The sequence below is a fragment of the Pseudochaenichthys georgianus genome, chromosome 9, assembly GCF_902827115.2.
Source record: "Pseudochaenichthys georgianus chromosome 9, fPseGeo1.2, whole genome shotgun sequence".
Lineage (NCBI taxonomy): Eukaryota > Metazoa > Chordata > Actinopteri > Perciformes > Channichthyidae > Pseudochaenichthys > Pseudochaenichthys georgianus.
Genome location: NC_047511.1, coordinates 3500988 through 3521270, shown reverse-complemented (window position 1 = coordinate 3521270; position 20283 = coordinate 3500988). Strand labels below are relative to the sequence as shown.

At 40.1% G+C, this 20283-nt stretch overlaps 1 protein-coding gene across 1 annotated transcript; it reads left to right on the top strand.

The window, feature by feature from the left end:
- The first annotated feature begins 747 nt into the window (after positions 1-747).
- LOC117452150 (dickkopf-related protein 4) lies at positions 748-4570 on the top strand. Its single transcript, XM_034090625.1, has 4 exons — positions 748-852; positions 2639-2755; positions 3273-3426; positions 4260-4570. Exons 1-4 carry the CDS (start codon positions 748-750, stop codon positions 4568-4570), a joined length of 687 nt encoding a protein of 228 aa, XP_033946516.1.
- The last annotated feature ends 15713 nt before the right edge of the window (positions 4571-20283 follow it).

The window sequence follows — 20283 nt, the reverse complement described above, 5'->3', positions numbered from 1 at the left end:
ACATCCGCCCGCCTGACGGAGACAGCTACAGCTCTAATGAGTCTTTATCCCAACATTCAAACCACATAAAGGAAAACCACACACACACATACATGCACACACACACACACACACACAACCCCCCCACACACACACACACACACGGCTCTACCTGTCTCGTGCCTCCAGGTGTTTTCATCTCTCTGTGGTCTCTGCGGTGTCACATATCAAACGTCCCGCCTTCACCTGAGGCTTCCAGGAAGGAAGCGCTGTCTCCACCGACTGATGCGGTCGAGCTTCAAACGCACCTTCAAAAATCTTCTGAGAGACAGGACGGATCAGAGGGGAGCAGAGGGGTATAAAAAACAAACGCACCTGAAGGAGGAAACACACCTAGCAGAGAGGATCAGACAACATACTGGCATTTAGAACACATTTATCTAAATTATATTTAAAACAACAAATAATTAATCGTGAGGCTCGGATAGACCCTGGATTTAAACAAATTATTCTTATAACAAGATCAACAGGGGTTTGAATTTGAGAAAACTGATATAGTTAAATCAGCAGGAATATACATTTTGTAAGGAGACTGGACTGACTGAGGAGACAGCAGAGTCCCATTTTAAAGCTGCAAACAACAGAGCAGAAATTATACTTGGTCAATTTGATCAAATCTGAAGTTTCTGCCGGTTTCGTCCCCTCTGTTGTGAGTGATAGACGGAAAATAAAGGAGGATCGAACCGTTATTGATCAGCCGGTGGGAGGATGTGGATGTGGCGCAGCTTCCTGTGTGTGTCGGCGGTGTGTGGCCTGGCTCTGGACTCCAACACCATCAGATCCTCTAAGGAGCAACCGAGCCCCGAGCTGCCGGTAAGACAAAGGATCAGTATTAATACTGCACCATATTTTAAAAGGGGAACATGTATTTCATTCTGCACTAGATCCATCTGACAACTGGACTTATTATCAACTTTATACATTTACTCACTAGTGTCAGATACAAATATTATATTCCCAAAAATATATACTTTTTTTGTTGTAATTAAGTACAGAGGAATTGAGTCAGTCCAATTGTGTCCATCAGTTCAAAGGTTATCTTAATTTGAGCATTTTTATTTTTGAAGACTTTCAATATTAGTTTTGGTTTATCTGACAGCTGGAGTTTATTTACTTTTATTAATATTAATAATAATAACAAAAGAGCATAATTCAGATTAATTGTACAGTGGGTAACAAAGAACAATAAAGTCAGGGTAAATCACATCAGACAAAAACATTACATTTAAATCAGAAATTCACTTATTGCTCAGCATTCTTTAGGGAAACAACAAATAATGTATTTTTTATTGTTAAATGTACATTTATGAATAAAACTAATGCTGACATTCTTTATCAAATGTTTTATAAGGGTTATTTGTCGCCCTTTCATGTTTTTTTAATAGCTATTTTAATATTAATTATTTAAAGATATAACAAATAACAGAATTTCTTGGTGTTAAAGGAACAGCGTCAAAATAAGTGTAAAACGCTTTTTATTTTAAAGGTAGTGATTGGCAGGATTATATTTATATTATTATTATATTTAATTTATGATGAGAGTATCAGACTGTTAAGAGTTTTACGTTATTTGACTGACGTAAATAATGTTTTAGTTGAATGTTTTAGACGAAAGGAGACATTTGAAGGCATCATAACTAATTCAAGAACCAAGACAATTATCCAGATGACATGTGTAAATCTTAGTATCAGTCATAACGTACATACAGAACCCTCTCAGTTTAATAACATTTGAAAGTTAGTGAATACACATGCCTTTAACTCTCTGAGGGATCATATGATCTGATGTAAGGTTTTTTATTTCATTAACTTTCAGTAAGTTGATATTTCTTTCCAAAGTGTATTCAGCCATGAGGATACAGTTCAGAAGAGCAAGTACATCCACTTTCAAAGAGCAATACCTTTTGAAGTGCTTTGTAGTTGTTTTATGTCTTTTTGTGGTAATTTCAAGCGTCTTTGTAGTCATTTTCAAGCGTCTTTGTAGTCATTTTCAAGCGTCTTTGTAGTCATTTTCAAGCGTCTTTGTAGTCATTTTGTGTCGCTTTGAACTCATGTTGGGACTCTTCGTAGTCATTTAGAGTGTTTTTGTATTTCCTTTGTGTCTCTTTGGAGTCATTTTGTATCTCTGTGTATTTTAGCCCCTTCTCTTAATCGTTGTGAGCCTCTTTGCAAAGGCCAAAAGAGGGCCCTGACAGACTTAATGTATAATATTAGTAGCAGCAAGTTTGAAACATGTATGGTAATATACATTATAATAATAGTAGTGGTTATATAACTAGTAGTAGTTCCATAACTTAACTAGCAGTAACAATTCCTTTTTGTATAGGTAATTACACTATCAGTTATACCAGCCAGGTTCATCAGAAGTATCCGCACCATATTTAGTTGAGTTCACTGAAATAACTGAAACGTTGACTTTAATTAAATGTATTACGTCAACACATTTCACTGTATTAGGTTAGTTGAAAGCAATCATTTTAAGTTGAACTTAATTATTTAGATATTATTGCTTTCAACTAACCTTAGCGTTAGGTTTCAGTGTTGAATGTTAATATCTGACAGATGTAGAACTTATATCACTACTGACCTTGTCCATCAGGATCGTTACCAAGGTGAACAGTTGGAGCGTCCTGTACGGCGCCGGACGGAGACCTCCTTCAACTCCAACAGAGGACAACCACCTCCATGTTCCACGCCTGACTGCGACGTACCTCCGGTGAGTGACAGACAGCAGACACACACACACACACACACACACACACACACACACACACTCACTCACTTACACACACACACACACACACACACACTCTGATACAAAAATGACAGGTTTTGTTGAGCTTCAGTATACTTTGTCTACTTTGGAATTTAACTGCAACAAATATAGCCCTACGAATTGTCCTGGCAAAACCACTAAGAAATGTTGGTACTTTAATTACATTTTAAAGGTCACCTATATGCAAAATCCACTTTTTCATGTCTTTTATACATAAACGTATGTAAAGAGATTCTGAAAATGTTAGGCAAAAAGATTCGCTCACTTTTTTATCCTGATCCATTTATATAAAAACCTGTCTGAAAATGAGCTGATCAGATTTTGGCCACTTTATGATGTCATAACGATTTTTTGGCTTGTGTAACCTTTAGCCAATCACCAACCAAGGTGACACATTAAAAAATAATTGTAATGCTCTGTCCTTTCTCTGTCCAATGATCTTACCATGTCCCATCAGAGGGGAGGCTGCAGCAACAGAGCTCAGAGGAGACCGTCCTCCCAGGACAGACATGTGGAGAGACAGCAAGACAGAGCGACAGACGGAGAGACAGACAGAGAGACAGACAGAGAGACAGACAGGCTCTTCACGGACGGCTTCAACAGGACTAAAGGTGAGAGACCGAAAGTCAACAAGTCCCAGAACACAACTGGAACAGTGATATTTATCCAAAAACATTATATAAGATAGTATAACGCTGACAGAGTATATCATACGCCGAAATACATACCATTACTTTAAGTAGCCCATACAAACTTTCACTTTATTTTCATTTTGCTGATAATATGTACATCATTTCACTTCAGTCAGGTTGTGAAAGCAGTACCTCAACTTGTAGTAGAGTATTGTCATAGTATGGTATTAGTACTTTTACTGCAGGAATGGTGTTGGCACAATGTTAGCATCACAAAAATCCAATGACATTTTTGGGGAATATTGTAGAAAATAAGATCTTTAGCAAACACATGTTTATGATATTTGCACATATTGTTCAGCAGGAAAATCTCCACATATTAACAACGCTTTATGATTGTTGCAGCGTAAATGCAATCGCCAGAAGTAAAAAGGCTAACATTAGGCAATAACCAAACTGCATGAAGGTCATACGACATCATGTGAGCGCCGGTAAGCTAAAGGCGGCTAATGTTAGCGGGATGGCATTTAGTCGTCTCATTTAGTCACATGTGGCAACACATAAAAGCTTCAGACAATCCCCAGTGGTATTTACTGACATATTTTATATCGTAGAAGAAAACGTGAATATTTCTTCAGCTTGTGTTGGCCACAGACCTTATTTCAGGCATCAAACCAAAAACTAATTTAAAAAACGATTGACTTCAACACGAGCGAACCAGAAGAGCTCAAATGCTAACTCATGTCCAGCTTTGAGGACTCATTCTTGCACCAGTCTATAAGGACGTGTGGTAAACGGTGTGTCTCTTGCAGCTCCGGAGATGTCGAGCTGTGTGCGCTCCGGTGACTGTGCGGCCGGTCTGTGCTGTGTCCGCTATCTGACCGGAAAACGGTGTCAGAGGATCCCGGGGGAGGGGGAGGCCTGTCTGCTGCGGGGGTCCACCAAGCTGAGGAGGAAGCTGGGGCGCTGTGACTGCGAAGCGGGGCTGTCCTGCACCGCCATCAGCCGGCCGGAGACAGGGAGAGCCAAAGGCCAGGGGGTGTGTGCACTCCGCCAGAGAGAGGGCCAGAGGAAAACAAGGCATTCTGGGAAGAAGAGGAGGACGGCAGAGAGGAGCTGCTGAAAGACTCTTTATGAACTCTGTAGCTTTTGAACACATTTAATTTAATCGTTGGTTCAGTTTTATAGGAATATATTTTTTGTGAGTGACTTCTTTCTCAATGTGGTTCCCATACTGAGGAACGTGAGGAAAAAGTTACAAATTGTTTCTTATTATTGTCATTTGACTGAATAAAAGTCACTGTAGTATAATATTAAGGAGTATGGCTGTTATTCTGTTTGAAGCATATTGAAGAGAGTCCAGAAAATGGAAAAAAGTGACATTTGAAAAAGCAGAGAGCAATTTATAAAATACAGTTATTAATAATACAAATCCTTGTAACTGGTTGTTGTAAAATAAAAACGTACAAGCGCAAAGCACTGGTTGGCAAAAATCATTCTTATTACATATGGCACTAGCAAAGCTGCACGCTGCTTAGCTAGTGCCGTATGTAATGAGAATGATTAGCTCGTGTTGAATGATCAACGCGAGCTGTAATGCTCCACAGATGGATAAAACAGAACTGATCAACGAAACGGTAATCGATTCACAATCTAAGTTAACAGAATGTATTCTCTGGATCTCAGTAATGTTAAACGTGATAAAAGTGAGCTGAAATGCAAGCTAGCTCAACATGCCTGCAACCAACTTCATTCAACACAAAAGCAGTGTTCCCCTGTAAGTGTACACCTGGCCAACAGGACACACAACACTTATGTAGCTTTTTTTTGCCATTAGGTCTTAAAGATCAAAGGTCAAATGCGCTAAAATTCATTTTTCTCTCCTCTATTAATGTGACTGAGTTGAGATCAAGGGGATTGGAGCGGAGTGGGGGTTAAGGAAAACGCAAGGGCACATAGTGAATGTATTTAGAAAATGTGTCATAGCCGTCTATCATATCATAAAACTAATGTTTTGTTGTTATAAGAATAAAAGTAATAGACAAAGAAAATATATATGAAAATAAACAGCAACATAATTATTAGAAATCCTCTGTGGTTAGTGCTTCTAGCAGATGTTGGTCCTCAAGCTGCCCGGATTCCTGAGAGCTTCTCTGCTTATATCAAAACACGACTCAATAAAATTGAGGAATCGATTTGCAGGTGCAAACGTGGAACAACGGCCCACAACGTATACATAAGCAGGAAACACCAGCAAATAACTAAATAAAAAACAAACCCTGAAAACAAATTCTTTCACACACACATACGGGTTTTGGGCCGAGGGCGACACCGTACTTCCGGTATGCGCCATTTCACGCGAGGTGCAAGCAGAATATCATAGTCTATTGCCTTAATCAATATAGTCAACTCTAAAATACCACATATATGCAATGGCATGATAATATTATTGTGACAAGTGGGGTATTCACCTGGTGTTTCCAGAAATTAGACGTAGATGCTGCCAAAATCGACCGAGGCCACTTTCGAGAGTCGTTTTTCCATACATCTGCAGGCAGTCTGTAAGGGCAATCGGACAACCCACACAGCTCTAGTTCACGCTGGTAACGACCTCGAGCACACCCCTCAAGTCCAGAGATGTAATCCGAAGACATGCAGCGATTTCTTCGGTCGTTAATTCCGGAAAAAAAACTAGTGCGCTCTGCTCTGCTAGCTAGCTGTTTATATTAGCACCTCCAGGATATTAGCACCTCCAGGAAAATGGCGTATTTATATATATATATATGGCACGCGTTGCATTGTGGGTAGCTCGTGACGTCACTGTGTGTGAAAGAATACAACAGAAAAACTTGAGAACAAATATAGAGAAGACATTCAAGGAGAGAGAGACTAAACACAGATTCAATGATAAACATGATGTATCTTTCTATTTATTTAGCTAACCACTATTTAGACTATGTGTTTTTGATTGACTTGATTAAATGGATTCACTACATCAATGTATGTCTTTTCAGGCTGCCATGTTGTGTCCTTTCTGTGGCCAACATCTGGGGACAGTTCAAGTGTTCTGTGGCTCCTGTGGCAAACATGTACAGTTTGTGGCAGAAGTTGAACACAACAGTAAGTTCACTTTTTTTATTGTATCTGTTTCAAATGCAAGAAATAAGCAACAACACCACGTCGTTATCGTGATTCTGATTGGCCAGAAGACATTATCAAAGATGTTCTATTGAGAGAATGATCAGTACGTGACAAAAGTTTTCAAACCGTTTCTAGTCTTCGGTATTTACTGCTGTCTGTGCAATTTACTCCACGCGAGTTGGCGGACTTTATTTAGCTTACTTTAAAATCATTTTTCACGGTGGGGCTAAGCCATTTCTTGGTATGGCTGTAACCTACCACAGTATACCCTGGCGCCGCCACTGAACATAATAATAAAACAATTAAAATGTTGTATTCAGCCCTGATTAAAACAGCAGGCCCAAATCCTGGATGGGCGGGCCCAAATCCTGGATGGGCGGGCCCGGCCCCATGGGGCCCGCCCATGACGCCGGGTCTGTTTATCCCGACTTTTTTTTCTTTTTTCATGTCCCTTTAGGGAAGGGGTTCTCAAAGGGCCAATGGCGGCCCTCGGAAATGTTTCTGGCGGCCCGCGATAGTTAATGTGACACGCTGAAATGCATGCGTTATATTTTAATCCTCCATGGTTGTATCTATATCTTCAGATTTGATATCCGCGGAATCGCTGGAAGAGTAGCTTTCCAGCGGTACCTCCTGTGAGACTGTAACCAGGGCACCGCAGCAAATATGGCCGCTCAAAGCAGCTTGACTTTACACTGTGTGGGATTGGTGGATTTGTGTGTCCGTCAAGGAAATCTCGGCCGGCAGCCATCACGGTCTGAAATGACCAATGGACATCGAGAAATCACTAAGGACCTACCCACCAAGTAAACAAAACATAAACCACGTGTCTCCCATCAGTTTACGTATGTGAGGACAGAGAGAGAGACCGAGAAAATGGCTAAAAAAAACGTTACAGTTGCCGACTTCGCTAGAGATTTTTTTCGCTAGCAGCAGTGAAGATAGAGCCTCAGAACCTGAAGTCTTTCACTCTTCTGAAGAAGAAGAACACAAAGACAACAACAAGGATCCATTTGGACATGGGTAAGTGTAAATATTACAGTAATAGTGTACTGGCAATGTGTGGGGAACACCGCGAAAATGAACAATAGGTTTATTGATATATTTTTTATCGATAGTCATGAACTTTTTCTTGGGACAAAATAGACTCCATTAGCAAACGTTTACTCTGTGTTAACGTTATTTTGGTGTGTAAAGTGAGATTACATGTGTAGATGATTAAATTAATCATTTATTCGTCCCACAACGGAGACATTTACAGTGACATGTTTTTGCCATCGATTATTTTATCATACTGTTCTGTACAGATGAGACTTTGTCATAGATTTATTTATATGTGTGCCTGTTATTATTTTACCGTCCTGTACAGATGAGACTTTGTAATCAGATGTAGCCTATGTATATGTGTGTCTGTGATTTTATACTGAAGTAATGTGCATTGTTATTTGTGCTTGAGCAACATTTTACCTGAACTTTATTTCAATGAAATTAGTTGTAATTATTCAGGTGGCGTTTCTCCAGCAGCCACAACATCCATCTGTGCCGGCCCCCAGGTCAAGATCTACTGTGGCTCAAGGGCCTTCACCAGAGCCATCACCACCAAGGACCAGCAGACCAGCATCACTACAGCTGGTTGAATGCTCAATTTGTATTTGTACACGTCACATGAACCTTGGTATGTAATATGAAGTCATTATTCAGTCCTGATGTATCTCAGTCCCTGCTGTGGTGAAAGTAGAGTGATAAACACCTGTTTTACTCAAAATTTGAATTTAATTTTTTTAATTTTAGACATGAATAACACATTTATATACAGTGTAATTCAAATATGTCACTGCCTTTGTGATCCTAGGACTTTGGTAACCAAATCTAAAACACCAAAACAATTCGATCACATGAGTACATTTGTGTTTTCACAAGAGTTTTGAAGATTTTCCAAAAATCGGATGTCACATTTTAAGCTTTTGAGCTACTTATCTCATCAAACAGTGCTCTAAGGTGAGTAATATGCATATATAGCAAAACCAGAGATTGTCCTGAACATTTTGATATGTAACACATGGGGTGCCATGTTAGAAGAAATACAATTAAAAGGTGATTTAAGAAAATATCTAAAAATCGAGAAAATACCCCTACCCCCTAAACGCACCAGGAGCGTCTGCGCCGCGTTTACGTTGCGGCTGCGCCGCGCTGCGACCTCCTCCTGCGACCTAACACACCAGGCGCGTTTCAAAACGTTGCGGAAGCGGAGCGTCGTGTGTGCAGCCTCGCAGTTCTTCTTCTCCTTCTTCTCTTTAATGGCGAATCGCTTCCACTTGGAGCATATATCGCCACCTACTGTTGAGTTATTAAAAGTTCATATTAAATCCTTGTCCTCAGACCAGTGTTTTTGAGGAATTTGAAGATCAGCTTGTTTGCTTCATTTCTTGATTTACTTTCATATATTGACTTGAAATCCATGTCCTTGATGTTGAGTTGTTCCAGTGCAGTTTTCAGAATGAGTCTTTGCCTTGTATATTCCGGGCAGCTAAAAAATACATGATGTATTGTTTCTGGTTGTTGGCAACCATCACAATTGCCATTTGGATGTTTTCCAATCAGATGCAGTGAGGCAAGAAGATGAGTTTAATCCAGAATGTCCCAATGTTATCCTGCTGTTAATGCTCTGTTCTCTTCTACTACTCCCCCAAGTGCTTCCTGTTCCCACTTCCCTTTGTATCTGGTATAAATGTCTTCCTTTGATGTTAGCCTCGCAGTTGTTGTTGATTTTGGAATATTTCCTGGACATTTGTACTTCTACAAGTAAGTAGGCTACGTAGTTAAATGGTTTATGTTTGTGTCTGTTTAAATCGTGTTTATTGTTGTTATTTCCTATGTTGTTGTGTTGTAGACTACAGACACAGTTAATAATAATTGTAATATTCCAGTTATAAACGACATGAATCAAAGATGTGTTGCTGTATTTTAGTGGTACAAAAATGTGCATTCATCATCATAATTATTCTATATATATATATATAATTTACAGTGCCTGTAAACCGGAGGAGAACGCTGGCATGTATTCTCCTACTTGAAAGACTACGGGGGGATGGGGGGAGGAGAAGGAGCCGGTTTTGGGTGCACCCCCTCAACCAGCAAAGGAGACAACAAGGTGATTTTCATCACCTCGTGGCTGAGCTGAGGCTGGACAGCCAACGACATCACCAATATTTTCGGATGAGTGCAGAGCAGATGGATGAACTGCTGTCCCTCCTGGGCCCTGAACTGACCAGACAATCCACACATTACAGAGCTGCCATTGAACCCAAGCAGAGACTGGCTGTTGCACTTAGGTCAAATGCCCATTTCACAGACAATACATCACTGACCACAAATTTAATAAACGTTTTATTTTTAACAATTTCACCCCAAACAACACTTTAAACAGAAACATCAAATATAAACAATCAACACAAAAAAAGTAACTATTTACAGTAAAAAAACAATGAACTCAATTGCTCAACTACAATTGTTGGTAAAAAGACTCCTGCCAAGCTGAGCTACTGCTGGAGGACAGCATGTCTGATGGCCTTGTAGGTGTTGATTGGGCGCGTGGGGGTTGGGGTACACTTGGCCGAAAGGCTACTGGCCTGGAGGTGTGAATAGAATGTTGAGTGGCGGGGGGGTGGTCAATGGGCTGCCAATGTTGCTGGTGTTGGGTGTCTCTTTCCAAGTTGTGGAAGGTGTTTAAAATACAGACTTTTGCCTAATGTTTTCTGTCTTTGTCCAGTCTTTGCAACATGGGCACAAGACTGAGAGCAAAGTAGTATGACTCCTCCTTCTGAGTCTGGCATGTGTGGTGCAGTTGGAGGTTCCTGCAGTAGAGATATCAGCTGCTCTCCAAGGTCTGTGCTCTGTGGCCTCCTCCTTGTGTCCCGTGTGGAACGCTGGGCCGCTGCTGGTGTGGAAATGGGATCCCTGGGGCTACGGGACCTAGAGGGCCTTTGCCTCTCTGCAGAGGTTGTGGGTACCAGAGGTGGTGGGGCTGTAGGTGGTGGGGCTGGAGATCCACATGCTGTCCTGGCATGTTCCTCTGTTTCCAATGACAGGGGTGTAGATGCTCTCTCCATGTCTTCTACAGGGGAAGGATTGCTCAAGCTGCTTTTTGAACTATATGAAAAGAAACAACATGAAAACAATTAAAACCTTTTTTCTGGGGATTAATTTATGCAATAGGAACATATTTATGTAATTTAAAATAAAGTCTTTCATACCCTTTGCAATACATCATCACAAATTACAAAATTATATAAATTAAAATATGTGCATACATACCTCCTTTGCTGTACATAGGGCAAAAGGAAGGACATTATGTCTGTATACTTCAAGCCCTTTTGCGTGCCGCCTGCAGATCCACTTGGGAGAGATTTCTTCCTGTTTTTAACAAAAGCATCCCGGAGTGACTTCCATCGTGCCTTGCAAATGTCGACTGAAACAAAGAATAGATTCAGATTAATAACATGATTTCACATATTTTTCTTTGCTTTGTTTTACCCTTCAGATACTTGGCTTCCAGGGACTCATTGGTCAGCCTAGCATTCAGCTATCGCCTAGGATGCGCTACTGTGTATGTAATACAATTTATAATAAATGGTTTTGTCTGACAAATGACTGCCAAATTATTCTTGTCTGTCCTCACAATTTATCTGACTATAAATGCAAGGTTTTCCACCACAGCATACTGTATTTAAACATTATTGAGAGTATTTTGGGTAGTTGTTATAACACATGAATAAAAACAAATTATAATACAAAAATATAATATCATTATAAAGAGTTAAACACAACTGTATTGATCCCTGGGCGAAATTCACAAGATAAAGTATAGTTAAAAAACCAATATTTATAAAAATATAAATACAAAATAATAATAATATAATAATATTATAATCTTGATATAGGAAATAAGATCTTACTTTATTGTGAAATGCAAGTTTACTGAACAGTTTTTTAACGACTTTCACAAGATGTTAAACTACTGAATGGCTCTGTACTGTACCTACAAGTATTAATTCACTTTAAAACATTAATATGTAGTTGTTACCTTCCACTCCACAAACTGCAGCTAAAAACCAGGCCTTGTCCTTTCTGATGTTGTCCTTGTAAAAAGCATTGGTTACATCGTATAAAATTGTGTGTTTCTCCACTTCCATTATGAACACCTCGTCGTCCATTGTGCGTATCGTAGTGGAGGTGTTGTGATAAAGGAGGGGGGTCTGCTAAATTAGTATATATGCGGGATGGGCCTGGCCCGGATGCTCACCTTTCCACTTCCTGGCTGCGCGCAGCAAATATAGGATTCATCCTAATTTTAGAGAAGCGCTGCGCCGAGCCGCTTCTGGGACGCGTCTGAGCCGTAACGCGGCGCGTGTGGTGGAATAGCACCCATTGACTAGAGTGGCCGCGATCCTTACGACCGCCGCGGCGCGGCCGTAACGCGGCGCAGACACTCCTGGTGCGTTTAGGGGGTTAGACTCCAGAGGGTTAAGAATGGTAAAACTGCGCCCCCTGGGTTGTCATTCCGAAATTATGAATGACTTGTGGAAAGTTTGCTAGACTACTGGTTGCATGGCAACTAGGCATCTCGCGAGTTGCGGTAATTGGCTAGTACAATAAAGAAAGGATTTGTTTTGGAATTATTTTGTGTTCGGTTTTTTCTTGGGCGGCCCTCAATCCAATATTGGGTACCTAAATTGGCCCTCACTCATCAACACTTTGAGAACCCCTGCTTTAGGGTCTCCGTACAATGCATTACAATGCATTACAATGCATTACAATGCTCCAAAACATTTCCATTAGCCTGTTAAACCCCATCCCTGTTTTTCAGGTCTCAGGCTCGAAAATGACATTTCCAGAACAAATTACCATAACTACACTTCTAAAGGGGGAAAATTAATAATCTTTTTTCTCAAAGTAAGGATAAACCTGTGAGTGAATTCTTTTTTTTACTTACGGCCGCTACACACGGCGGCGTGCGTTGACTCTTCAACGCTTCTGTCCATTCACTTTGAATGGGGTGACGTCATGCTTCGCCGAACTGCATTGTGGGAGCAAAGCGTAGCTTTTCTCACGGTGCTCGCGGCAAAAGTAGAGCAATGCTCTACTTTTGAAGCCTCGACGGAGGCGTCAGCCAATCAAATCCCGCTTATGCAAATCTGCCAGTACAAGCGCTAGCCAATCAAACCGCAGTTCATTTCCTCGTATGCAAAAAAATGGAGGAGAAAATAATCGTAGCGGTAGGGAATCACCCGGTGCTTTATGATCAGTCTCTGTTTATCTACCGGGATACAAACCGGAGGAGCCAGGCATGGAGGGAGGTGGCAGAGACAGTGGGTGAAACTGGTAGGTTTTCGCCTGTTTGGGGAGTTTATATCCAGTGTACTTCGTTTGAATGGACAACTAGCAGACATAGACAGTATTTAGCCAGCATGGTATGTTGCGTAAAATAGCACCATAGACTTAATGTCATAAATGTCATATCATATAAAGTTTGACATGTAAAACCTTTTATGCAATTGACAGGAGAGATTCATGCGATTGGTTGTTGGTCGCGTTGCTCGCGTAAACTCCCCAAGCTCAAGACACGACCACCGCCAAGCGGCAACGCACGCCACCGTGTGTAGGGGCCATTATAGTGAAAACCACCCTTGAATGATGGGTTAGTAGACTAAAAGCTTTAGGAATCCAAAGTACAACATATAATAAGTACCCTGTATCAAGATTGATGCAAAACAAGTGACATTTGACCTTTTTAGAGAGGTTTAGCAAAAAAAACTCCACCTCTGGGGTCATTTGGGTGGAAATGGGCGTTTTTGCCGTTTCTCTGGAACCCATTGGTTGATTTTGATGATTGACATCTCTTTTTAACCGTTAGAGCCAATAGAATCGATGGGGATTTTCCACATACACACGAACGTTACCATTGAGAAGTGGGGGCTATGTGCACGCAGTTTGCCTAAAGCGAAACCTATCTCTCGCTCTGAAATCTGAAAACTTAAAAGTAGGTTTATTGCTGATGGATTATCAGAAATCATTTCAAAGTGTCACAGACATATTGGATTAACCTATGGATTAACCTTCAGCAGCGTTTTTATCGTTTTAATGCCATTGAAGATCAGTTTTGATCAGACAACGACAAAGGTATTGCCGTTTTTGCTACCTAGCGCCACGTGTTGTGATGTCTGTTTTTGTTTATAATGTTGCGAGTTCTTCTGAGATTCTGTGTATTCTCACGATGCTAATCGATATGTTGGATGTGCAGTAGGGCTGAACGATATACCGTGTCATGGCGATAACCGCGGTATGTGCATGCGCGGTATTCACACCGCAGGGACGTGCAGTTTTATTCATTTTTAAAAAAAATGCTAACGCACTTTAGCACATAATTCAAAATAAAGATACCCTTATTACTTATCGAAACTGCACATACAATATATCCGATTAAAGCTGAGACTCCACAGATTATTTAAGTATAGTATCAAAGCGATCCGATCTCGCAACAGGGGAAGCAAACACAGACATCACAACACGTACCTTTTACGGAGCTTTTACTGGAGATCGTCTCACCGTAGCTGTCAATCTGATCAAAAGACGATCCATAGGTTGATAATGTATCTGTGGCTTTGAAGCAATTGTTTATAATCCATAATTCCATTTTTATGTAAAAATCGGAGCACAACAGTTCGCTGCTAATGGTAGCTTCCGGTTTTGGCTACGCGTCACTCTCACTCCTTATTTGGTCATGTGTGTGTGTTAGACTGCGCTGGACTGCCGCATAGCCAAGACCGGAAGCAGCAGCCACTCTGGTGGCTACCATTAGCAGATAACTTTTGCTCTGCGATATTTACATACAAATGGAACTATGGATTATAAATTAAATCATTTTTGTATACAGAGATTTAAAAAACCTATGGATTAACCGATTCAGCCGCGTTTTTTCTTTCTCGTTTTAATGCCATTGAACACGTCTTTTGATCAGATTGACAGCTACGGTGAGACATCTCCCCTAGAAGCTACGTAAAGGTACGTGTTGTGATATCTGTGTTTGCTTCCCCTGTCCGAGTTCAGATCACTCAGTGATGATACTATATACCTAAATAATCTGTGGAACCCCAGCTTTAATCGGATATCTTGTAAATGCAGCTACGATAAGTAATAAGGGTACTTTTATCTTGAGTTCTGTGCCAAAGTGCGTTAGCATTTTTCGCTCAGGGGTCATTTAGATGCTTCTTATGAGACTTGTGTTTTGTTTTGGTAAAAATGGTTTGTATCGTCAGTTAGCTGAGATTATTTCCGTTAATCTGGTATAACACATTATAGGTTCTTAAATATTACGATCCCCTGAGACACTGTCGTGAAAAAAAAAAAGTAAAGTACCCGCCGGGACTTTGGGGTTTAACAGGTTAAAAAAACGCAATATATACCGCAGGGGGGGGGGAAATCGCGATGTCAGTTTTTTTCAATACCGTGCAGCCCTAATGTGCAGTTACGATAAGTAATAAGGGTGTTATGAGTGAGTTTCTGTGCAAACGGTGTTAGCATTTTTTCGCTCATGGCTAATTCAGAGGCTCGTGTTATGCATGCCCACTGTACATGATTTGTACGGCGGTTTGGAAACGGTATAATTTCCTTTTTGAGCGGGCAAGCATAACACGGGATAACACCGGAGCCTCGCGGCGGGGAAACTTTAGCGCTGTTCTGAGTTTCTTCTAATCTGTCAAAATGACGGACTGCTTTAAGATTTTTACGTCGTTGTTAAAAAAAATATTCGGTTAACGCAACCTCTGCTGGGACCGCAGCTTTTTGACTCTCGGGGTTTATAAAGTTGGCCAACTGTCACTGTTGTTGGAAACCTACTTAAAATGAACGTTTCATTGGATTACTCATACAATGTATTCACATGATTCCTTCCAATAGTATTGCAGATCTGCTATTATCCTAACTAGCTAATAGCTAACCTAGTCATTTCAAATATACTGACAAACACTTACAGTTATGAAACAGACTAACTCTGCGAACAGTGACAGCTGGCCAATTTTATGCACCATTTTGGTGAAGACGTTTCTTCATTTGCGTTTTGGCACATTAGTGTTTTTATATTTGTAGCGTTTTTGAAAGTGCATGTGCTTCTCCAAATGGAAGTGGGTCGTTGTAGCGCTTTGGCACCCCTGGGCCACCGTAGGTTATGGTTTGATGAGCATAACATGTTGTATGTGGAGCTAAATCCATGCCAAAAGTAATGATCATTTGAAAAAATAAAATGTATTTGAAAGTTCAAGTTTGTTTTTAACCTGACTTTGAATGAAAAAATACGTATATGGAAAGTTGCTTGAGGTTAAATATTATTTTGATTTAGTTTCATTCTAAAACAGGAAAAATAAGAACCTGACAAAAAATAGTTTCAAATCTTAAAGCATAAAATCTGCAAATATCAAGATATATATAATTATATGAAATGTGAAAATTAATCATTTCATTCAAATTAATTACTAAACTGAATACAAATATTCAACATGAAAATCATATACTTATTTTTAGTAAAAATACATTGGATTTTTAAAGTTCAGGATCAAAACTTTTAAATGCATTTAATTTGTTCAAATAACCAAAACTTTTGGCCAGATTTAGATCCATAGTTGTATTTGCATGTTTATCTTATACCCATTAGACTTGAGGTCTACGAGTTAAATAGGTAAGGAAAATATCCAGCACAGTTCCTCTGGAATTGTAGTTGAATAAAGGTAAAGAGAGTAAATCTTTTATTGACTATCTAGATATCCCACTTATGTCATTCTGATAGCTGATATATCTTCTGGACTTAAACTAATGCATATTTTTGTATTCATTTACTGCCATGGATCCCTTGTAAAACAGAATATAGCACAGATCCTTTCATGCATGACGCTTAGAATAATTTGACAGGTTATTATTGATCCGTTATGTGAAAAACAAGAGAAATGTGTTTCACGTGGATATTTTTATTTAAGGATTTTTAAGAGCTTGATTTAAAGTAATCAATAATAGATTTAAATGTGTATTTAATAGTGCTGTCAAAATTATCGCGTTAACGGCGGTAATTAATTTTTTGAATTAATTGCGTTAAAATATTTAACGCATTTAACGCATGTGCAGAATGGCCCGCCCCATACGTGACACCAGTGGCAGCGCCAGGGTATGGCTGGGGTAGGCTACACCCATACCATGAAATGGCTTAGCCCCACCATGAAAAATGATGTTAAAGTAAGCAAAATAAAGTCTGCCAACTCGCGCGGAGTAAATTGCACAGACAGCAGTTAGTAAGATTGATTTCAGTAGCCACGGTTTTGAAAACTTTTGTCACGTAGTGATCGTCTTCTCGATAGAACATCTTTGATAACGGCGTGGTGTTGTTGCAGGAAGTCCCGACGGAGAATACTCTTGCTGTAGTACAGGGCAGAGCCATATAATACTAATAATATGGCTCTGGTACAGGGGTGCACATAACTGGTACGCAGGTTATGTGCGTCATCTGAAATGCGTACCGTCACTTGTGTCACAAAGCGCATTTGCGTATCGACGTACTTGTGAAGCTTTTCCAGAAGGCGGTTAGATCACCGGACGACAGAGTCGGTCTCCGTGTGCACAGACAGGGCTGCTGTTAACGTCGGTCTGTACAACGGAACTGTGCCAAAACTACGCCAACCGGCTGCGGAGGGAGACTTCCCCCTTCACTGGAGAACTGCGCTAAAACAGCTGATCACAACGTTCACACTCTGTGGTCACGAAGTACTCCACTAGCCCCCCCCCCTCTGTCGACTTTCCTGAAGTACTCCCCCGTTGATAGAAATCAACAGGTAATGAATTAAGACCCCACGGTTTGATGATTGATAGGTGTGTGGGTTGTCTTTCATTTTGACGTGCAGAGAAATGTTATAATAAACATAGATACTGTATGTTAAATGGATATATCCGCCTTCTTTCATTTATCTTTCCATTCCCACAACAATATACATAAATAAATGGCATATTTTGGACATAGTTCGAATGGTGATTAATCATGATTAATTCATTTTTAAACTGTGATTAATCTGATTAAAAATTGTAATCGTTTGACAGCCCTAGTATTTAACTATGAAGCCTTTCTTAAAATAAAACATAATTTTAAACATTCCACTGTAAAAATCATTGGACTAAAAATGAGTGCAGATAACACTGTAAAGCTCAAGCGCTCCCTCTGCTGGACATTTAATTTAGTGTTATTTCAGAAGACGTTCAAAATCAAATAGCAAAACCGATCATTTTCAGATTTACATCCTCAATTACCACCGGATTAGAAATGTAATTGCAAAATAATAGGTATGGCAATAGTATACGGTCCTTTACAGAATACAGAATTAAGAATAGATTAAACACCAGGGGCCTCATTTATAAAGGGATATACGCTCAAAAAATGGCGTACGCCAGTTTCTACGCAATGTTTGAGATTTATAAAATACTAACTTGACGGGTAAATGTTCGGTCCTCCACACAAACTCTAACCCATGCGTACGCACTAAGCACAACAACGGGAGAGACGAGAAACTGCGACACCGTTGGCAGAAGGAAGAATGGAGAGAAATATGTGGAAATAATACCATAAACAAAATGTTACCTCTCATTTATCAAATATGAATAATTCATTTTCAAACATTGATTAAAGCCAATCTTAAAATGATTTAACAAACGCCTGTTTGAGACTCCTCAGTGCACACAAAAACATAACTTGGAGAAATAAATAAATAAGGATATGTTATTTAAAACCACCTCGAATATGTTGTGTTAATGTTATGAAATGTTTTCTCATAAATGATGCTGTTTTGCATTTCTATAGGTTGTACGAGCATGGTTTTATATACTACCATGTTTAATCATGTTTCATGCCGTTTGCTAAGACGCTCATAAAACACAGGAGGTATGGAAACTAAGAACACCATGTGGTCAATTGTACAGCGAATATAACAACACATTAGTTGTATTTCCTTTAACTGGTGGATATAGAGTTGCTGCAGTGGAGACGCTGCGCACAGCTGATCGACAGCTGTGACACAAACAGGGTTGGGTTGTAACGGAATACATGTAACGGCGTTACGTAATCAGAATACAAAAATCAAGTAACTGTATTCAGCTCGCGTTACATTTGAAAAACGAGTAATCTGATTACAGTTACTTAAGTAAACCTTAAGTGAATACATTTTGGATTACTTATTGGAATTATTGGTGGAAAGATTTCCTCACAACATTTAATATGCATTACTAAAGGTACAGCGGAATCATCACAGCGCACAAAACCTATTACCACCGCAGATGGGCCAAAAAAGCGTTTGAAAAAAAATCGCGGGTCTGCTCGCTCTGAAACAATAACAACGACACATGGAGGAACAAAAGTCTGCGTTTAAATCGCGTGTGTATATGTGTGTGTGGTTAAAACACATCAGCCTGCGGTCGCTCTTTAGTCTTACAAATGATTATTTCCCGCTGCCTCCTGGCGCTGCAGAGATGTCATGAAGTGAAGCAGGTTTTCCTTCTATAAAACAGCTGTGGGCAGCAGATACCGTGAGAGTCACAGACAGGAATTCATAGATCAAGGCAGACTGGTGCACACACTCTCCTCTCCTGTTTTGCCGATCAGGTGCTTAAACAAATATAGCTCTACACCCAGGGGCGGACTGGGACTACAAATCAGCCCGGGACTCTCGACCGCAAGTAAATACCGCTAGTAAATTGTCTAGTGACTTACCGCAGAGGTAGACATTAAGGGTAAAATGCCACTGGCCCTCTGTTCATATTTGGTTTATTAAAATAATGATATTGTGGTCATTGTTAAAAAATGTCTGCTATTTTTATGAGTATTATTATTTGTATAATGCGCTTTCTGCCTTCCTGTCATTAGGAGTTAGACATGTAATGGCTATGTAATTGATTTGATTAGAACCTTCATTATCCTAAACTGGTGGGACATTTCGCCAATACCTTTATATTGTCTACTCTTCACTTACTTGTCAGCATAGGTCGGCATTGATGTACAGAGCCGACAGAAGACCTTGTTTATACTGGCATCATATTGAGAGGTGACGCGTCCTAAAACCAGGAAGTAGCTGCTGGTTCCCTCGACAAAAAGCAATGGGATTTCTCCACAGGGTTTTGGAAAATAGCTGGAAATAAGGTCTGTGGAAAACAAACCTATTTGATAAATGCACGTTTTGTTCAGCCGGATAATCTCCACATGTCTACCCTACTTTTATAATTTCCGAATCATAAATCTAATCGATAGATTATAAAAGGGTTTTAGGACGCGTGACCGCACCACTAGAAGCCAACTCCATCGATCAAGCTGAAACTTTCTCTCCCTCTTCTTCCCATGCTCCCTGTCACTCTCCTTTAACTCCTCCGGTGACTTTCTTTTATTTGAAGATTGTTTTTTGCCCGGCGCTTGGCCGGTTACCGCTGGTATTAAAAACATTTTGGCGAATGGTTAGGTGGCGCGATCGTCTTTAGTGAAGGAGCGCGCTCACAGGAGCCTGCTCGCGCTGCGCTCCACAGCAAACAGCAGTTTGCTTTTCACCCAACAACGACAACCGACTCACGGAACGCTATGTTGTAGCGTTGATAAACGAAACAATTTAACTAAATTGCTAGTCA

Coding starts and splice junctions, on each gene's coding strand:
- LOC117452150 (XM_034090625.1), top strand. CDS start 748: ATGTGGATGTGGCGCAGCTTCCTGTGTGTGTCGGCGGTGTGTGGCCTG. Junction 2,756..3,272: donor CTGACTGCGACGTACCTCCG/GTGAGTGACAGA, acceptor ATGTCCCATCAG/AGGGGAGGCTGCAGCAACAG. Junction 3,427..4,259: donor CGGCTTCAACAGGACTAAAG/GTGAGAGACCGA, acceptor TGTCTCTTGCAG/CTCCGGAGATGTCGAGCTGT.